General features: G+C 51.9%; 1 protein-coding gene across 9 annotated transcripts in view; it reads right to left on the bottom strand.

The window, feature by feature from the left end:
• Positions 1–18,424, bottom strand: part of PML (PML nuclear body scaffold) — a 45,917-nt gene that overhangs the window by 5,270 nt on the left and 22,223 nt on the right. For 2 of the 9 annotated variants that reach the window (XM_045848475.1, XM_045848478.1), the window contains exons 3-7: positions 16,803–17,383; positions 14,667–14,737; positions 9,221–9,358; positions 8,564–8,816; positions 7,517–7,566 (exon numbers count right to left, since the gene is read on the bottom strand). In XM_045848475.1, coding sequence (XP_045704431.1) covers positions 7,517–7,566; positions 8,564–8,816; positions 9,221–9,358; positions 14,667–14,737; positions 16,803–17,383 — 1,093 coding nt within the window. Of the gene's footprint in view, positions 1–5,693; positions 6,905–7,516; positions 7,567–8,563; positions 8,817–9,220; positions 9,359–14,666; positions 14,738–16,802; positions 17,384–18,424 lie in introns of those variants that run through there. The other 7 variants (XM_045848477.1, XM_045848479.1, XM_045848483.1 and 4 more) reach the window with 7 other exon arrangements.

The raw sequence follows: 18,424 nt of genomic DNA, 5'->3' as shown, positions 1-18,424 counted from the left end.
TGTCCCCAAGGCCAGCCAAGGTCCCAGTATCCTACACAAAGGGGAGGGGAGGACTGCACAGCCTCTAGGACCCACACTGAGGTGGACACACAGAGCCTGGCACCAGGAGCAGTGGAGGGGTAAAGCTTAGAGCGTGGAGGCTGTCTTGCAGCAACCAGGAGCCGGCTGCTCAGCGAAGCCTGAGGCTCCTCCAGGCTGAGCACCACGGCAAGAGCAGTTTGAAAGGCCTCTGCTGTTGGGGGGGAGGGCCCTAGCTCCCAAGGGGCTGGAGCTACAGAGGCAGATGCAGCCTCTCATAATATAGTCAGCTGCTCTTATCTGCACGGCTGCCAAACCCAGATGTCATCTTTGGTGGCCTGCTCAGAACCTCCTGTTTATGCCACCTGTGAGTATTAGCCAGAGACCAGGAGGGAGGCACGTGGCCAGAGTCCAGGGCTGGCTGGGGACACCACTGGGACACAGTCCAGAGCAGTCCTGTCTTCCCTCCTATGGACTGCATCTGGCGGGTTGATGGAGTTGGTCTCACTTGGGGCCATCAAGGCTTCTGACTAATGTCCCTGGACTGGGAGATAACTAGCATGTTTTCCTAGGCCCTTCTATTCTCCAGGTGAAACATTTAATGAACAGAACGTCAGCCCACAGTTAAGTCATTACTAACCACAGATAAAATGTGCTGCATTTTCCTAGGAGTAGCGGAATTTTACCTTGTTTGCATTTCAAAGCCCTACATCAGGCTCACCAAGTTCCTCCCAGTCATTGATAGAAACATTTGCTAGAAATCCATCTAGAGCTGGTTTTACTCAGAGAGGCCTGTGGGCTCCAGGACTTTAGACAGAAGGCCCCAATAAGAGACCTTCTCAAATGCCTTGCATATCAGTATCCTTGAATTGGCCATGCATCCAAGGCTGTTTGCGTAATGGGCTCTGACTCTGTCTTGCTGCCCTGGCTTCCTTGCCTCCCTTGAAAGGAGTCTTTTAGACCATCTTCCTTGAAGTTGACAGCTGGTGCCCCAGAGACTCCGTCTTCCCCGGTGGGGGAACCCAGTGCCTCTCCCTGCAGCCTTCCAGGGCTGGTTCCACTCACAAGGCAGAGGCGCTCTCACACTCGGTCTGGTGGAGAGCTGGCTCCCCTTGCTACGTGCTCACCTGGGCCTCCGCCCTCTCTCACCAATGGCTAAAGAGTCATGCCTGTGGCTGAATCGTCTCTGCCACCCACTGACACGGCGCACTGGGCTTTCCAGTCTCCCGTCTTCCTTCTGCTCCAAGCCTAAGTGCACAGCCCCGAGGGCTTCCACCCGTCTCCTTCCTTCTGCGTCTCTTCGGGCCTTGAGCCAGAATCTTCTTCTAGGACATTCTTTTCCATGTCACCTCCCCGGAGAGCAGAACGACTGCATCCTCGGGCCAGCCCCCCATCTTCATGCTGGGGTCAGTTAGGATGGCCACCAGAGCTTCGTTATTAGAGCTCCCCATTGTCCTGAGGTCATTTTCTTTCACAGTCACGGACACGTCCTCTGTTCCATACTCACTGAAGACTGCGGAGGCTCCCTTAATGAAAGGGCACAACTTCCTTCCCGCTGAGCTTTCCAGTGGAGGGGAGCCACGTCTCCCAGCCCTGGTTCCGCATCTTCCCAGATTCCTCTTACCCCTGGGGACTTCCACAAAGTGTGGCTTCACTGTGGGGCTGGTCTCACAGGAACATTTTCCACTGAAATCCAGCCACCTGTAACTCAATTCCCTCACCCTGAAAAGCACTAGTACATTAAAAAAAAACTTTTCTAAAGATTTCATTTATAAAAAAAAAGAAAAGGTTAACAGAAGGGCAATCAGCACATGGAGGGTCTGGAGCAAAACACCTCTCCACCCCTGCTCACTAAGGAAAACCCTCCTGTTCCACCCCACCCCTCCACACCTCAACTTATTCCGCCATCGGGATAACCGAGCGGGCAGGGGAGCAGAGAGAGGCACAGTGCAAGAAACCACAACCCAAGAAGCCAGGAAAAGGCCTTTACTTGGAAAAACCTGAGGCTCGCTTGGCTGGGAAAGGGGTGGGACAGGCGTGAAGTGGGGACAGATGAGAGTCCCTGTGTGAGGACTGGACAGTGAGCACTGGGGAGACATTCTGAGGACCGAGGAGAGCTGAAAGCAAAAGAGGAAGTTAAGAAGTGCTGCCGAGTTATGAGTTGGATCCCTTTGAAAGATGTAAGTAATTACTGGAATGTATTTTTTAAAATTATACTTGGCTAATGAATGGACTGTGTTTCTCAAACTGAGCCATGAGGGCATCCAGGATCTTCTTCAGGACACACATGCAGGCTGGCTCACGAGCCGCTTCACTTATTTTCACCACAGGCCAGCTGAGCAGGTCAGCCGCACCCCAGCTCAGCCCCGCAGGCCTACCTGCTATGCCAAAGGTCCAGGTGGCGTATCTGGGAAGACCCAGCTCCCTCCTTCCCCTCTGGGTGATCTCCCAGGAGGTACGTGTCGCCTCCACCCAAGGCTAATGCACATGTCTGAGCACCACACCTCTGACACGCACGTGCCACCGAATCCCCCAGTTCTCCCAGGGTTCTCTCCTCTGGCTCGGCATGAGTAGCCTGAAGAAGTCGTGATGCCCAGCCCCCACCCCAGACCAATCCAGTTAGGGTCTTTGTGGATGGGACCTAGGAATCTGTCGTCGGTAAAACCCCAAATGACCAATGCCAGGCAGGGTTGAGACAGACTGTCCTAATATTGAGTTAGTCCAGGTTCGGTCATCAGCTGGTCAGAGAGGAGCCCCAAACCTTTGATATTCAGCATCTGGTCACCAGAAGATATCTACCTAGTGTCTGACATTATTGCTTACCAAGAGTCCCCAACTCCTGAGGGACTTTCTCAGCGTTCAAGCTTCAGCAACAGCTGGGATCATTGGGGCAGATACAAAACCCCAGTGCTTGCTAAGTCCAGAAAGCCCCAGAGATATCGCACCTGTACCTGTGACCAGGCCTCACCTGTATCTGTGCACCTGTGGCCCCACTGCCCCTCTGGCAAGCTGCTGCCACCCTCGAGAGACCCAGCTCCTATCTTCCCGGCAAGGCGTCTTTTTGTCTGACACGCTCACCAGCATCACTGTCCCTCCCCTGGATCAGCTGCTCCCCACAGGCCTCCCTTCCACTTATCCCCACCTCCACTGTGTCACACCCCCTTGCTAGGCCCCCTCTGCTTCCACTTGGTCTTCCTGCTGCCAGGCCCTAAGGCCAATCATCTGCTGAAAGGGTGGTGAGAACACCTATTTTTTTCTGCCTTGGGTCCTAACACATGGCCCATAGCAGAGGCACTGCTGACCGCAGGTGTCCACTGCCAGGCCTGGGTCTCACCTCTCCACTCAGCTACTGCCTCATCCAGCTGGGGCTGGAGGTCTCCTTTGGAGTGCCCCTCTTGCTCACACAGTCTCTTCCTGGTCCAGCAGGTCTGCACCAGAGACCTCAGACTGTCTACATTTCAGCAACTGGCACACCTGCAGCCCCAACAGGAGGCGGGGGTGCTGCATGCTCTGGTGCACTTGGAAAACACAGCGCGTTAGCAGGCTGGTATCCTACAACTGTCACCGGGAGGTCAGAGAAAGGCCACAGAGGGGGAGGACATGGCAGTGCAGGAGGCTGGAGCACCAGGGAGTGTCGCCCTGCCCCCTCCCTCCAAGCTGCTTTGAGTACTCCAAGAGCACCAGGGGGACTTGCTTACTTTTAAATTTTTTTTTCAGAAAGTTTGAGAGTCTTGTAATCGTTAACTTAAAAACAGTGGGTCTGAAGAACACCTATGCAAAAGCAGTTGTCCTCTGTCTCTCTCCACACCCGCAGACCTGGTCTCAAACATGAGCAGTGGTTTCTAAATGTTTAATTCTTCGTGACCTTCAATGTGCTTCTCCCTCCTTCCTTGGTTAACCCCAGGCACCACCTAGCTCTTTGCTGACAGCTGAGCATTGGACTGGCACTCTCACCAACCCCCAACCATGGCTGTCAGTTCCTCTGCTCGGCTTTCAGGAAGCCTGGTGAGACCAGTGGTATCCAGTCATTTTCCTTCCCAGGCCTCCACCTCCACCGGGCTCAATTTTCATTTTATCAAGGTTATGAGAGAGAAACAAGTGCCCAGATTTCAGAGGAATTCAGAACCTGGATAGAAAGGGGGATGTGTCATGGGCGGCTCTGAGGTGTCAGCTTGTATAACCGTGCAGATGATGCAATTCACCAAACAGAGCCAGAGCTGAGTCTGAGGTCTCTACGGGGCATCGGAATGCAGCTGTGGGAAGGCCGCTGGACTGTGAGTGAAGACACAGGCCTGGCTGAGATCATGGGAGAGTACACAGACCAAAAGAGAAGAGGGCCCAGGACCAACACTGAAACATTTAAGGGATAGAGGCGCTGAAGGGGAGGAGCAGCAGCTGGCTGCAGGAGGGAGCCCTCCCGAACCAAGGGGAAGCAGCCTCTCAGAGGGTCCGGTCCTGGTCAAGAGTAACGACTGAAGGTGACCATCGGACTTGGAGGCAGGGAGGGCTCACTGGCGCAGTGGGGGCGGGAGGGCAGGGAAGTGGGGGGAGCGAGGAGCAGCCAAGGCTGGGACAAACACACAGGGAGGAGAGGAAAAGAAGGCTCTGAGACGGGAAGACTTCCTTCAGCATGCTTAGATGTGGCTCATATGGAAGTGGAGGTATTTGGAGACGCAGATGAGGACGGAGAGATGGGGCAAGCTCCCAAGCAGGCAGGTGCTGGGGCCAGGACAGAGGAGGAGTCCCAGCAGGAGGTGGCTGTCCCTCCACCCTAACAGGGCAGGGGAGAATGTGAGGGGGTCCGGACAACGTGATTGGATATCAAGATGTCGATGGCTCATTTGTCATCTGAGGGTTCCCACTGTCTACCTAGGACAGAGGGTTCGATCACTGCCACGAGTGTGGGTGGGAATGAGCACCCAGCGCTCAGGCTGTGGAGGTGCAGTGAGCTGGGGTAGAGGCTGGGAGTGTGCCTTAGACTATCCTTTGTGGTTTTCCTCCCATTGATTTTCTGCAGCAGAATTGGCTCCAGGTGGCAGTGCAGAGGCAAGCCACTCAATCCCTCCAGGGCTTTTTTTTGGAGGGCAGGCTTTTAACAGGTCAGGAGGAGGCAGGGCACTGAAATCCTGATGAAAGATTGGCTGAAATGGTGGGCAGACCTTGCCAGCTGGAGGTAAAGGCAGGAGGAGCTGGGAGAGACTAGAGGTCCTGGTCAGTCTTGAGTGGGCCGGTTTAGAGATGGATAGTTGTAGTGGGGTGAGGGCCTTCGGATGACCTTGTGGTGAAGACCCTTGAGAGGTCAAGGATAAGAGAGGACAGGGTGGTGGATGCTTTATTGTCCCAGGGAGAAGGGAGTGGAACCTCAGGAGGCAGGTGCCAGAGCCTTCCCCAGGTGGGGCAAGGGGGAGGACGTCTGACATGAGCTGGGAAAGTGGAGCTCACCTCAAAGGCACAGGAGGTCTTCCCAGATGGCGGGACTGAAACAGCCCATCTGGTAGGCACAGAGGGTTTTGACCCTACCTCCTGCCGCTGACACTCACAGATTGTGGGAGGAACAGGACATAGTAACCCCACAGGAGAACCAAATGTCAGTGTAGGGAGGTGATAAAAGCCACCTGCAGGAAAGAGCTAAGAGTTAGTCCATGACTAACTCCTGCCTGATTGTTGGTCATGGAGGAAGGGTTTACAAGTGCGGTCTTTCAACAAACATTTATTGAACAGCCATTCACACCAGGTCCTGGGACGGACATAGTCCCTGCCCTCATGGGCTTAGCTCCTGGCAGAGGCCCAGTAGAAAAGCATGGGGTAAAAGGGTGGGGCTGCGGGAGGTACAAAGGGCAGGAGAAGCTTCCTTTCCTTGAGCAGAGGCCCAGGTATGGGAGAAGTGGTGGCCTGAACCTGCCATGTCCTCTTGGCTGAAGAGGACAGGAGTCTCCCTGCCCAGAGTCAATGCAGTCATTCCCTCCTTGGTTTACTCCTTGACCAAGATATATGAATGCCTACTGTGTGTAGGGCCTTCAGGTGTGTGGGCTGGGCTGGGCTGGGCAGCAGGAGGGAGGAGGTGGTGGAAGCAGGACATGAGGGTTGGCCACAAGGTTACAAGCTGGCCAACACCTGCACAGGGAGGCACTCGGGGCTCTCAGAGGCTGGTCTGAGTGAGGCCCAGGCTGGTGGAGGGCCCTTCTGGGGCGGGAAGAGGTGGGGATGCATTTTGAGGAGCTTCCAGTGTGACCTGGATTTGGGGACTTTCCACAGGGGTCCTGTCAGAATCCTGGGGGGAGACTCCTGCCCTAAGAGTCTGGGGTGACTGGTCTTCTGCCCTTCCCTGCCTGAGAGAGGTATCAAGCTGGGGAGCCACAGAGGAGAGAGGAAAAGCAAATTTGTTGAGCCACTGAGCTACACGGAGGGACCCCCGGAGGAAGTGACCTAGAGACCTCCCTGCCCTTCTCGCCGGTCGGGGTTGGCTGATGGCCCTTTGGAAGCAAGCGAGACACTCCTGGGGATTGGCAAGATGGTTGGGAGGCTCTTTGATGGCAAGGGTGGCGGCTTGGACCATGGGAGAAGGACAAGTCCATGTGGGAGCACAATACACTTTGCGTGGCAAGCGGAAGATGTGGTGAAGGCGAGTGGCTCTTTGTGTTCTCCGAGACGGGTAGCTGATCCCACGGTGGATGGCAGCATGCTCCTGGTGTCCGGCTGGCGGGCTGGGAGACTTGGCATGGAGAACGGCAGCTTGCTTGGCGGGATTATAGGGAGTCCAAGTCAGGCGGCAGCGTATGCTTCGGGATAGACGGAAGGCCCGGCGGGTGTGGGATACTCCTGGTGCTCTCAGCAGGGGCTGGGCTGGCAGGGAGTATGGCGCTGTGGTCTCCGTAGGCTCCATGCACTTTCCAATACAGAACCTCAGACTGAGGGCTGGAAGCAACTCAGGGGCCACCCAGTCCAACCTCCACTCTGTTCAGATCCCCTTTGCCTCTGGAGAGGTGACTGCCTAGCCACCATTAACAAACCTCAGGGACAGAAGGGTCATAACCCACAAGCCACTGTTCTGTTACAGAAGTTCTTTCTTACCAAGAGTAAACCTCGCTTGTGTGGGCCCTGTGTGGTGCTGCCCGTGCCCTCACGCCCTGCACTGGCCCTCACTGGTGTCTACTTCCCTTTCTGAGGACTTAAGAGGACAGAAATGCTTAAGGAAACTCCCCACAAAGGCAATGGCTAGTCCAGAAAATAGATAGAGCTCCGGAAGGAAGCACTCTACCAGCATTTCAAAAGAGAATATTCAGTTGCTGAAGGCCCCTCACCTGGAGGGAGGGCTGAAGCAGTTGCAGCCCACAGCCGGCATTTGGAGACTGTCTTCAGGACAGCTCAGGACTTACTGCCTCGCTAGAAAATGCCCTAGGTGCAAGGCAGGTCTGAAAGTCACCTGCTGTGACTGTGTCCCCTGGGACCTGGAGTGGGGGGAGGCATGAGTCCCGGGCCAAACTTCTGGGCCACTCACCGAGTTTTCGACATCTGAGTCATCTGAGCTGATCACCACAATGCGCTCCTCTGAAACGAGGTAGGGGAGGCAGCATCAGGCCCTGCTGGGAATGCCCACTCCTCCCCCCAACCAGCGCTCCCATAGAAACCCTTGCATTCCAGTGGCCTGGGGGCGGGGGGTGACATGTGGCTTGTAAGAGAGGATGTCAACACTGACGTGTGCCTACATGAACTGTCTACGCACATTGGCTTTCCATGACTGCCTGCTGTGCCTCCTGTGAATACTTAATCCAGCTGCTGAGCCCGAGGGCAGGATCCGCACCTGGTAGTGCTGCCTGCCAAGCACCAGCTGGTTTGGAACCTTGTGCGATGCTAAAGCAGCACACTGGTGTATTCCAGTTCTCAACCCTGTGAGCTAAGATGTGCAAGTTAAAGAAACCCTACTATCTAGTTAGAACCTTTTGATTTACCAATAGCATTTGTGAGTGAGAAATATCAGTTAGGGTTGGTGTGTGAGCAGGGTCAGGGCTCAGGCTGGAGCCTAGAATGAGAATAAACCTGGACTGTCATGAACATTCCAGAATTCTATGGGTTGATCTCAAGTCATGCCCAAGGACTCCCTATCTGGCAGTGTCCATAAAAGATGTCTAGGACAAATGAAGTCTTTGAAGAAAAATTTGAGAACTGATGGGTGTGGATTTTACTCGAGTCCTCTCTGGGAGGCTGATAGGCACACACCAAACAAACATTTCCTGGGGAGACCCACACTGTGCAGAGGCATGGTGCTGTGTTCTGTAAGAGAATGCTGGGGGAAGGAGCTAAGGAAGTGTGGGCTTCAGCCCCTCCAGCTCCCCACACTGGAACTTTAGCAAAAGCATCCCCTTTCACCACCCAGGCAAACTGTGGGCTCTCCTTGCCCCATCTGGTGGCAGCTGAGGGCAGGACACAGGGAATGCTGTTGGCTTTGAGCTCCCTGGGTGGGGTCAGAACGCAGAAGAAGGGGCCCCACCCAACCCCTGGAGGACAGCCTGTAGGCCTCAGCCTCTGTGGTCCCAAACCTCCCTACCTGCCTCTTCAGAGTCACCAGTCCGGTGGTTGCTGTTGAGCAGCAATTCCTCATCTCCCATGGTGTGGCTCTCGGGGCCTCCCTCCTGAGCAGGTGGTGAGACTGCCTTGGAGGTGCTGGGCCTGGGCTGTTCAGGGGAGCTCCGGGCCAACCTGGCCTCCTTCTCTTCCTCAGACTCCATCTTGATGATCTTCCTGGGACACTCGGTCTGGCAGGACTTCCTCTTCCATTGTGTGGCTGTGGTGGAGACCTCCTATGCATAGAGGAGTCACAGTGCCAGGTCAGGAGCCTCCATGGGCCCTGAGGTGGTGGGCAGAGACCCAGAACTGCATAGCAGTGGCCTGTGGCCATCCCCTCTGCTTTCCCCCATGCTTTATGCTCTTCCTTGCCCTTTGCTGCTCTCCCCACACAGAAGGCCCTCCCAGGCTGCCATGCACACTGGCCCTGCCTACTACCCCCTGGCCTCTGCAGGCCTCTGCCTCTCCTGCACTGGCTCCTAGCTTAGAGTAGAGGGGAACTTCCTGACAAGGCAGCCAAGGGCAAGGAAGGGCATAAAGCAGGTGCCCATTTAGATCTGCATTCTCACCCAGCTCCACCTCTTACTGCCTGGTGGAATCTGGGATCTCAGGATGGAGGCAGAGACTGGGGAGAACTTACCTGCCTGCAGGAGGGGTCTTTGATAGAGTAGGCGCACACTGGCACGGGGTGTGCCCCAGGCACCGACTGTACCACGGCCATAGGCTGAGCGTCAACCATCCCCAGGGCCTGCAACTGAGCGACCCGTGGCCCCTCTGGCTGCAAAGTCAGGAAAGGAGAATCAGAAATGACTGGGCAGCAGGATAAGGGCTGGGAACCCAGGCCTGGGGTCAGCCCAATCCCCAGGGCCTCACCCAGTCACAGGTACAAGCTGCTGGGTCCAAAGCTTGGAGTCCCTAGGGACCAGGCATCTTCCCCACACCCTAATGGCTTCACCTCATGACCCCGAGGTGCTGGCATCCTAGAACCACTGCCCAACAACTCCTCAAGGCTTGCTTGGCGTCCAGTCTGCACAGCTCCAGGGACCAGTGCTCGCTGCTGTCGAGACCAGCTCCTCTACAGCAGTGAGGCTGTAGCCAGAAGGGCACCCTTCCACTGACCTGCAGCTGGCCTCACTGCAGCCTTTACTCTGCCTGGGTCACAATGGCCATTACGCACCTTAGACAAATCACTTAAAACTCCTGGGGCCTCTCAGTCCCTCTCTGTAAGTGGAAATAACCATGTTGTCTGACTCACAGGGCAGCGTGGGTAAAGCTGGAAGAGCACCTGGCACTTAGCACCTGACGGTGATGACAGTGTTTTTACTATTGCTGTGCCAGGCGCAGTGCCAAGCGCTGCATGTACCCATCCCAAAATGAAGTAGAAAAGTTCTTCAAAAAGTTAGAGAATTTTCATGTGATTCAACAAGTCTACTCCTAAATATGTGCCCAAAGGAAAAGAAAACAAGATGTTCAAACCAAAACGTGCACATGAATCTTCACAGCAACACTATTCACAACAGCCAAAAAATGTCTAGCAATAAAATGTGCTCACCCACACAGGGGAGTATTGTTCAGCCATAAAAAGGACTGACATTCTGGTACACACACAGGAATGAACCTTGAACACATTATGCTCAGTGAAACCAGCTGGCCGTGCCCTGGCCAAGAGGCTCAGTTGGTTGGAGCGTCATCCCTTACACCAAGGGGTTGTGGGTCTGATTCCCAGTCAGGAGCATGTACAGGGAGGTGGCTGATCAATGCTTCTCTCACACTGGTGTTTCTCTCTCTCTCCCCCACTTCCTCTCTAAAATCAATAAACATACCCTTGGGTGAGGATTAAAAAAAGCGCAAAACAATAGAAAAAGCCAGCCACAAAAAATACATATTTTATGTTTCCATTTCTGTGAAATAATTCAGAATAACTAAACGCAGAGACAGAAAGCAGTCTGGGGGTTCCCAGGGGGTGGGGGTGGCACAAAGGAGAGCGAATGCTTCATGGATGCAGGGTTTCCTTTTGGGATAGTGGGAATACTCTGAACTGGACAGGTAGGGTGGTTGTATAAGACTGTGAGAGTACCAAACGTCACTGACTTTCACATTTTAAAATCATTAAAATAGTGAGTTTTCTTACATGAACTTTACCACAATAAAAAGAAATTGTAGTAAGAAAAAGAAAAGTACCATCCTGATTATCACCGATCTACAGAGGAGGAGACTGAAGCACGAGAGGCAGAGTGGTATCCAGAGGTCACACATCTAGTGTTTGAGGCCAGTGTTCTGAAGTGGAAGGTCCCCACCTGTGTCTCTGCAGCTGGCTTTTCTTGTCACTGCCTCCCGTATATCCCTCCCTGTTGTGTGAAACTCAACAGCCTGCTGGACCACTTGCTGAAAATGAGTAATATGGGAAGTGCTCCTTCAAAAGGGGAGGCCCAGTGACTGCCACTCCTAATCTGACCCCTTGGCCCCTCAGTGGAGACCAGCTACTCAGGAGCCTGCAATCTGTCCGCAAGGGAAGAACAGGCGTTCCAGCCCGGCGGGGGCCCCTGATCAGGCAGAGCTGCACGGGAACCGCCAGGGGTACGGCTGTGCCGTGAGATGACGAGGCCAGGGATCCACTTTTCCTTACTGGGACGAGATCTGCCCCTCCTGTGTGGGGAAAGACTGGCCAGGCTGCCCTCAGAGGGGACCCCAGGGACGACCTGGCCAAGCCTGGGCCGGGGCAAGCAGGGAAGCCCAGCGCGGCGGCCGCGTGCAGGGTGCCCACCCAAGCCAGGCAGGGCTCCTTCCGGGGTCAGTGATCCGAGGTGGGCTGTGCGCTCCTCCAGTCTGCCACAACCGACTGATTTCCTCCTTTCCTCCTGCATTCCTGAGTTTCTTTTGCTCAACATTTTTATAAAAGGGAGGAGCGTTGTCTTGGGATCAGAGAATGAAGCCTGTCTGGGGGAAGGGGAGAGAACAAACACTCTCTGACCCCAGACAGTGCGGTCCCCACTGAGCGCTCTACGCCGGTGTTTTCACACTGCACACCCCGGACCTTCAGATCGTGAGAGCACGCAAGCGCGTGGTGACCTGCGTTTTTATGTTGTGGAGAACAGAAAACATTAGTGCAATCCCATGTGGTGAGTATAATTTGCTCTGCAAAACTGCTATTTTAGCTAGAGGCATGTGTGTGTCTATAGGGCATGGGCTAGATGTAAATACTTTTTTTTACAATGAGTGGTGGTCAAAAAAGTTTAAACTACCTATTTAAAAAAAGTACGGGTGAGAATGTGGAAAAAATTGGAAACCTTGCATACTGTTGGTGAGAATGTAGAACGGTACAGCCACTGTGGAAAATTGGAGGGCAGTTCCTCAACAAATTAAAAATAGAATCACCATATAATCCAGCAATTCCACTTATAGGTAAATTTTATGTTGTGTGTATTTTTATCACCATTACATTTTTTAAAAGATTTTATAATTATTTATTTTTAGAGAGGGAAGGGAGGGAGAAAGAGAGAGAGAGAGAGAGAGAAACATCAATGTGCGGTTGCTGGAGGCCGTGGCCTGCAACCCAGGTATGTGCCCTGACTGGGAATCGAACCTACGATGCCTGGTTCGGAGCCCACACTCAGTCCACTGAGCTATGCCAGCCAGGACCATTACATTTTTTTTTAAGTTGAAAAGCTTCTGCTCTACTCTTTCATGTCTGGCTCCGTGGCTGTGGCTGCGGGTGTGTGAAAGACCGTACCCTGCAGGCGATGAGCTCACCAGAGACAGGGCTTGGCTCCTCTCCGCTTCTCTGCCCTTCCTGACACCCGCCCCCAAAGTTAATGGGGCAGGGGGCACATGGAGGCTCCGTAAAGGGAAAAATATCATGATGACTGATTTATAGTTGTTTTATAGCTTACATTTTTTTTTCATTGAAGTATTATAACATTATTCTACAAGGAGCAAAGGAGGGAAAGTCTCCAGGCCACCCCCACGCCCACAGGAGTCCTGGTGGAGCCCGTGGGTATGTTTCGTCCTCTCCACCTGGGCACACGGTTGTAATGGAAGTCAAACGATGGTTTCAACAGGAATGAGTGTTGGTCCCAGAAGCCCAGCTCCTGCCTTCTAAGGCAGGGACATGGGCCCAGGAGTTGACTTCCTCCTGGCTGATGTCCCTGGCTCTCCTGGGACAGCCAGAGCATGCCTGCTCACTTGAGCTGCCACATCCGTCCTTTGCACTCAGTGTTACCCACTTCCTTTCCCCCAGCTCCATGGCCTGCCCACCCCCCACCCCCAGCCTATTACTTAAAGACCACAAGAGGCTTTGCAAAAAAGCATTCTTCTGATATTCCAATTCCAAACGACCTAGTAGTGGGTAGTGAGAAGTCATCTCAAGATAAGACCCAGCAAAAGACCTAAACCTTACGTGGCCGGCACGGGCTCTCTTGCTGTTCATCAACCAACAATTGGCACCCGGAAGACAGCTGAGATCTGCCACCCAGGGCACTTTCCATTATCATTCGTATGGTTTCTTTGGGCACAGTTTTCATTCTGGTACTGTATGTAATACAAAACCACCTAAATGTGCATCGACTGAGAACTGGCTAAATAAATTGTGCTATGATCACTCAACAGACCACTACACAGATGCAAAAATGCACCAGGAAGGAATATTTACTGGGTGAAAAAGCCAATATTATGAATACATGGTACCATGCTACTACCCTAAGTGCAAACAAATGAGAAAAACCAACTATCTACAATTGTATTTACTTGTAATTGCATAAAGACACTCTAGAAGGATATGTAATAAGTTAATAGATAGGTGTGTGGGCATGAGAACTGACAGATGAGGGGTAAAGGTAGGAGTGAGCATTTATCTCTATGTTTTTATTTCTAGTCATATGATTATATTACTGATCCAAAAATTTAAGTGTCACTTTGTAACTTTTGAAGCTAGGTATGTGGGGATGCAATACCCCACCCAGAAGCTGGCTTCTAGTCTGGTCCCTAGCTCACTATGTGGCCTCGGGTGAAGCCACACCTTCTCTCTGGACCTTAGCTTCATCCTCTGTAAAGGAGATTAGACCCCATGCTCTCTCCTAGCTCTAAAACTCCCAGATTCAGAGTCCTGTCTCCTCCAGGAAGCCTTTCTGGTTCCTCAGCCTTCAGCAATCTCCCACTCCTATGGGCTATGCCACAGCAAAGCTAGGAAGGCTTGCCACCCTGACCGCCCCTATCAGAAGACATCCTTTCCATGGATGTCTGATCATTTCTGGGCCCTGATCCTGGACAGGCAGACACATGCAAACCTGGATGAGCAGGATGGGAAGGAGACCAGATGCCTGGTTCCAGAAAGAACTGAAGAAGCTGACCCTGGTGGAGAGTGCCATGCATACAAGCTCCCATGAGGGGAAGTAAAAGGTGTGCCATGGCATTTCTACCCAGGGAAACACTAAGTCAGAGCGGTACAGAGATGGGAGTGACTGCCTTCAAGAATGAATGAGTTTCCTGTCCTTGGAGGTACATGGATGAAAGTGGAACTGCAATTGGTCAGGGGCACTGCAGAGGGAACGCCAAGATTAGAGTGGGTGTGGGCACCTTCCAGCCCTGAGAAACTCTGGTTCTTGGATATATGCTGGCCCTGAAATCACACCGATAGAACCCAGACTTCCGGGTGGAGGTCTCACTCCTGGTGCCATTCTCCATTCACCATGTGTGAGGGAAGAGGAGGGAAAGGTCCACACGTTGACCCCATGTAAATATCTGGGGTGGGGTACAAGGAAGGGTGAGGTCACCAGGGGCACCTATCGGTGACCACCTCCTTTACCTCCTGTCCATCCCTAACTGCTGCTGAATCCACCAAGAGCTCATGTCCCATCCAGAGCTACTGTGGCATGTAGGAACCCAGAGCAAGCCAGCCCCTTCTTTCCTCCCTCCCACTGAAAGCTCCAGTCCAGTCACTTGCTATCCATCTCTCAGGCACTCTCTCTACTCTACTGCCTACATACCCAGGGACAGCAAGACTTGGTTTCCTTTCCGACACAGGGGAACTCCCAACCTGCCTGACCCACTGGACCATACCACCTCCCCATCAGCCCTTAAGCCCATCTCACCAGATTAATGTCAAAAGGCTCCCTGGGAGTGCTGGTAGCCTCTGGGCTGCCTCTCCTGGGGACGGCTGCATCTGGAGAACACAGAGAAAGTCGGAAGCAGGTCAGGGACATCCCTGGTGAGAGGTACCCTGGCCTGGGAGAGGGACAGAGGGAAAGAGGGAACGTCCCTGTTGCTTTTCCTAGAGATCCATTCTCCATGGCCTCTCCCAGCACTGGAGCAGCTCCACGGAGGGGCTGGCAGTTGGAAGAAAAGCTCCCTGACAGCAGTGGCATGGCCCCAACCAGAAGGAAGAAAGGGGTGGCATTAGCAAGCACTTGCCTTTGGCCCCAAACAACAAGCGCACTTCTCTCCATCTCTGGGTGGAGACCAAAGCAAAGTGTGAACAAGGCTAAAGTGTGTTACTGATCACTGACTTCTCTGCACACAGTGAGAACTCCATGATAATCTTCTGACCCATAGCCTGGTTTTTATTAAGTCCAATATAAGTCTTTCATGCTTTAGATTAAAACATGTAACTCCTTTCTTTGCCACTGCCCAGTTCCAACACCCAAGGCAAGCTGTTTAAAAGTCTGTGGGGTCATTTCCTGTTTATGGGGTAACATTCACTGCCTAGGTTGAGGAGGGGCAAGTCCATGCCCACCCTAGGACTAAACTTTTATGAACCCATGTCCATCAGCTCCAAGGGCAGGAGGGAGGAGCCCTCTATCACTGGCACCTGCCTTGGGGCCTTCAGATTCTTAGCCTCCCTTCCCTTTTTCACGCCAGTTGTCTAGAGCTCAGATTCCAGCCTAGAGGTTTCCTCAAAAGGCCATTAAAGCCTCCTCACCCTGGAGGTCCTCTTGTGCACCCCCACCTCTTGAAAGTCTCTTTTAAGTCCCCCTGGCTTTTCCAGCTCCGTGGAGCTGCTACAGCTCCTGAATCTGGACTGCAGAGCCAAGCACTGTCTCCTTCTCCAGCTACGTGATATGCCCCCATTTTGCCTTCCAGTTGGAGCGGATAACTTGAGGTGAGGAACTGGAGGGTGGTCTCCCACTTCCCAAGTGCCCAATACCAGGCAAGGCCCACGAAGTGGCAGTTGGTTCACATGACAGGCCATTTTGAGGGCAAATGATCTTCTTCACTGAGCCATAATGTACTTCTGGGGAAGTACCCAGGCACCCCAGGGGGTTTTGTGAGCCCCTTTCTGTCCTAACTTCATTTTCTAGTTCACTTTTCTGTTGCTAAACATAGCTGGCTTAAGAGAACTTCCTGGAATCCTTGGTTCCTCTGGGGCTAAAATGGCATCGGTCTAGTTCTCAGCTTTGTAGCTCCTTAACTTCTCCAAGGGTTGCAAGATCACAGCTAATCCACAGGGTCTTGTCAATTATTGGGTTGGCCAAAAAGTACATTTAGTTTTTTTTTCCATGAGACATATTTTTCATTTTCACCAATAACTTTATTGATTTGGATATTTTGAGCATGTTGGCTATCTCCCACTATTGGCTTCTAGTGGGTAGAGGCCAGTGGTGCTGCTAAGTATCTTCCAATGCATAAGACAGCCCTAGAGCAAAGAATCATTTGGTCAAAATGTCAATAGCACCAAGAAACTCTGTAAACCACTTTTGACAGGTTTGATCAATTATAGCACCTTTTCCACATACTGCACAAATCTTTGTGTGTGTTTCAGTTGTTTTTACTTTTTGTGAAATAATAAAGCATAACATGCCAAAAATGTTGCATATTTTCTTCTATCTTCAATATTAATATTGCTACACAAAAATCCACCAATTTAGATTTTTTAATACATGCTGATATGACAACTGTTACAATACTATCTAACAAAATTGTTTCAAATGAAGTTAAAGACGACAAAGCACTACTAGAGCCATCGTACAGAAAACAACAAATGAACTTTTTGGCCAGCCCGACAGTAAAACGTGACCCCCCTGGGTGGCTGCAGCCCCACGTCAGGGCCTCCTTTCCCCTTCATCCTGCGCATATTGGAACCTATGATGCGATCACACCAAAGAGACAATTTTTAAAGCCCCATTTCCTTTTCTGTCATAAGTAAATATTTTCTCCCCTGCCTTCCTCAGAGAGCTGCAGCAGGGCACAACTCTTAAATGGTGAACAGACCAGGCATGCGGGTTACTTACCTGTCCGCTGGGTGATGCAAGAGACAAGATCCTGCAGGCGCACCTTGAATTCATCGAAGCTGTCAGTGCGCACGGTAGCTTCCAGGCTCTGGGGCTCCTCCCTGTGCAGCGCGTCGAGTGCCTTGCGAAGGAAATCATGCATGTCCAGCACCTCCTGGTCCGAGGCATAGCGCTTCATCCTCTGCACCAACACACTGCCTGTGCGGATGCGCTGCAGAACAGCATCCAGACGACCTAGTTGGCCTGCAATCTTCTCGTACTCACGCTGGTACCGCGTGTTCACTGCCTCCAGCAGCTCGGTCTCCTGGGCCTGCACGTGAGCTACTAGCTGGCGCACACCTGCGCGGATCACCTCCTCCGTGTCAGTGCGCACGCGCCCCAGCTGGCTGATGGCTGAACGCATCTGCGCCAGCGCAGAGTCGAAGGCGAGGTCCTGCTTCTCCAACAACTGGGTCATGGAGCCCAGCTCTTCCTGCCTCTGCTGGATCTCCTCAGTGATGTCACACTTGAGGTGGCCGTGGCTGTTATCCAGGAGGGCACAAGTGCAGCACAGTGGCTTGGCGCACCCTTGGCAGTAGATGCTGCAGACATACAAGGCGGGCCTGAGTTAGGGTTCTCCTGCCTTTTTCCCTTTAAGTTTTTATTAACATCCTTTTAAAAAATTATAAAACTTTGATTCATGGTATGTGTCCAGGTTTGTGCTTCCCCCAGTTCAGTGTTTGTCGTTATGGTGATAGCATCCAAACTACCAATACATCATTAGAATATTAAAAAGTTACTGAAGAAACAATGGCTACCCTGCAGCCATGAAACAGTGCAAAGATTTTTTTTTAAAAAATCAGTCATCTATTCCCACCACTTCTGAATTTCCTTTCTCCACATTTGTGGTAACCCAGTGACCATCCTCCTTCCACACCTTTCTCCACTCAAAACGCCCTACACAAATATCCAGACTAGGCAGTTGCTTAAAGGATTCTAAGGACTTGATACACTTCATCCCACTTCATCCTCGCTAGAGCTGCTTAGGGGAGGGTGGCTGTTATCCTCATTTCACAAAAGAAGAAACTGAGACCTTCAGAGGTTTAAAAATTGGCTCAAATAAAGCAATTTGCGGGGGGGTTGATACTTGTACTTTAAAAAATGAGGTCATGCTATACCATTACTTTGTAACCCTCGTCTAATTTAACTTTCATTCAGAACATTGTCATATAATGTATGCCTTTTAAGTATGGAGCTAATATATTTTCTTTAATAGCTCATTATATTACACATGGACCACAACTGATTTAGGCCTTCTCCCGTTAATAGACATTACAGTGATTTCCTGTTTATGCATTTTTTCTTTTTCCTCTGTTTCTCTTTTGGCTGATATGGCCAATGCTTTATGTAGCCAAATGCATGGATGCTATTCTTTCTATGAAATAGATTACAACAGTATTGCCAGATCAAAGAATGTGTACCTTTTTATTTAATAGATTTCAGCTAACAGACAATTCCATAGCATTTACTATATGTCAGACACTATCATAAACATGACAAATATTAACTTGTTTAACCCTCCCCCAAATCCTATAGAGCAGGAACTCTTATGCCCATTTTAAAGATGGGGAAACTGAACAAGA

The sequence above is a fragment of the Phyllostomus hastatus genome, unplaced genomic scaffold (assembly GCF_019186645.2).
Source record: "Phyllostomus hastatus isolate PE091 unplaced genomic scaffold, TTU_PhHast_1.1 phas_contig_62, whole genome shotgun sequence".
Taxonomy (NCBI): domain Eukaryota; kingdom Metazoa; phylum Chordata; class Mammalia; order Chiroptera; family Phyllostomidae; genus Phyllostomus; species Phyllostomus hastatus.
Note: the sequence above shows the minus strand (reverse complement) of the source record. Positions and strands in the feature narration are given on the sequence as shown.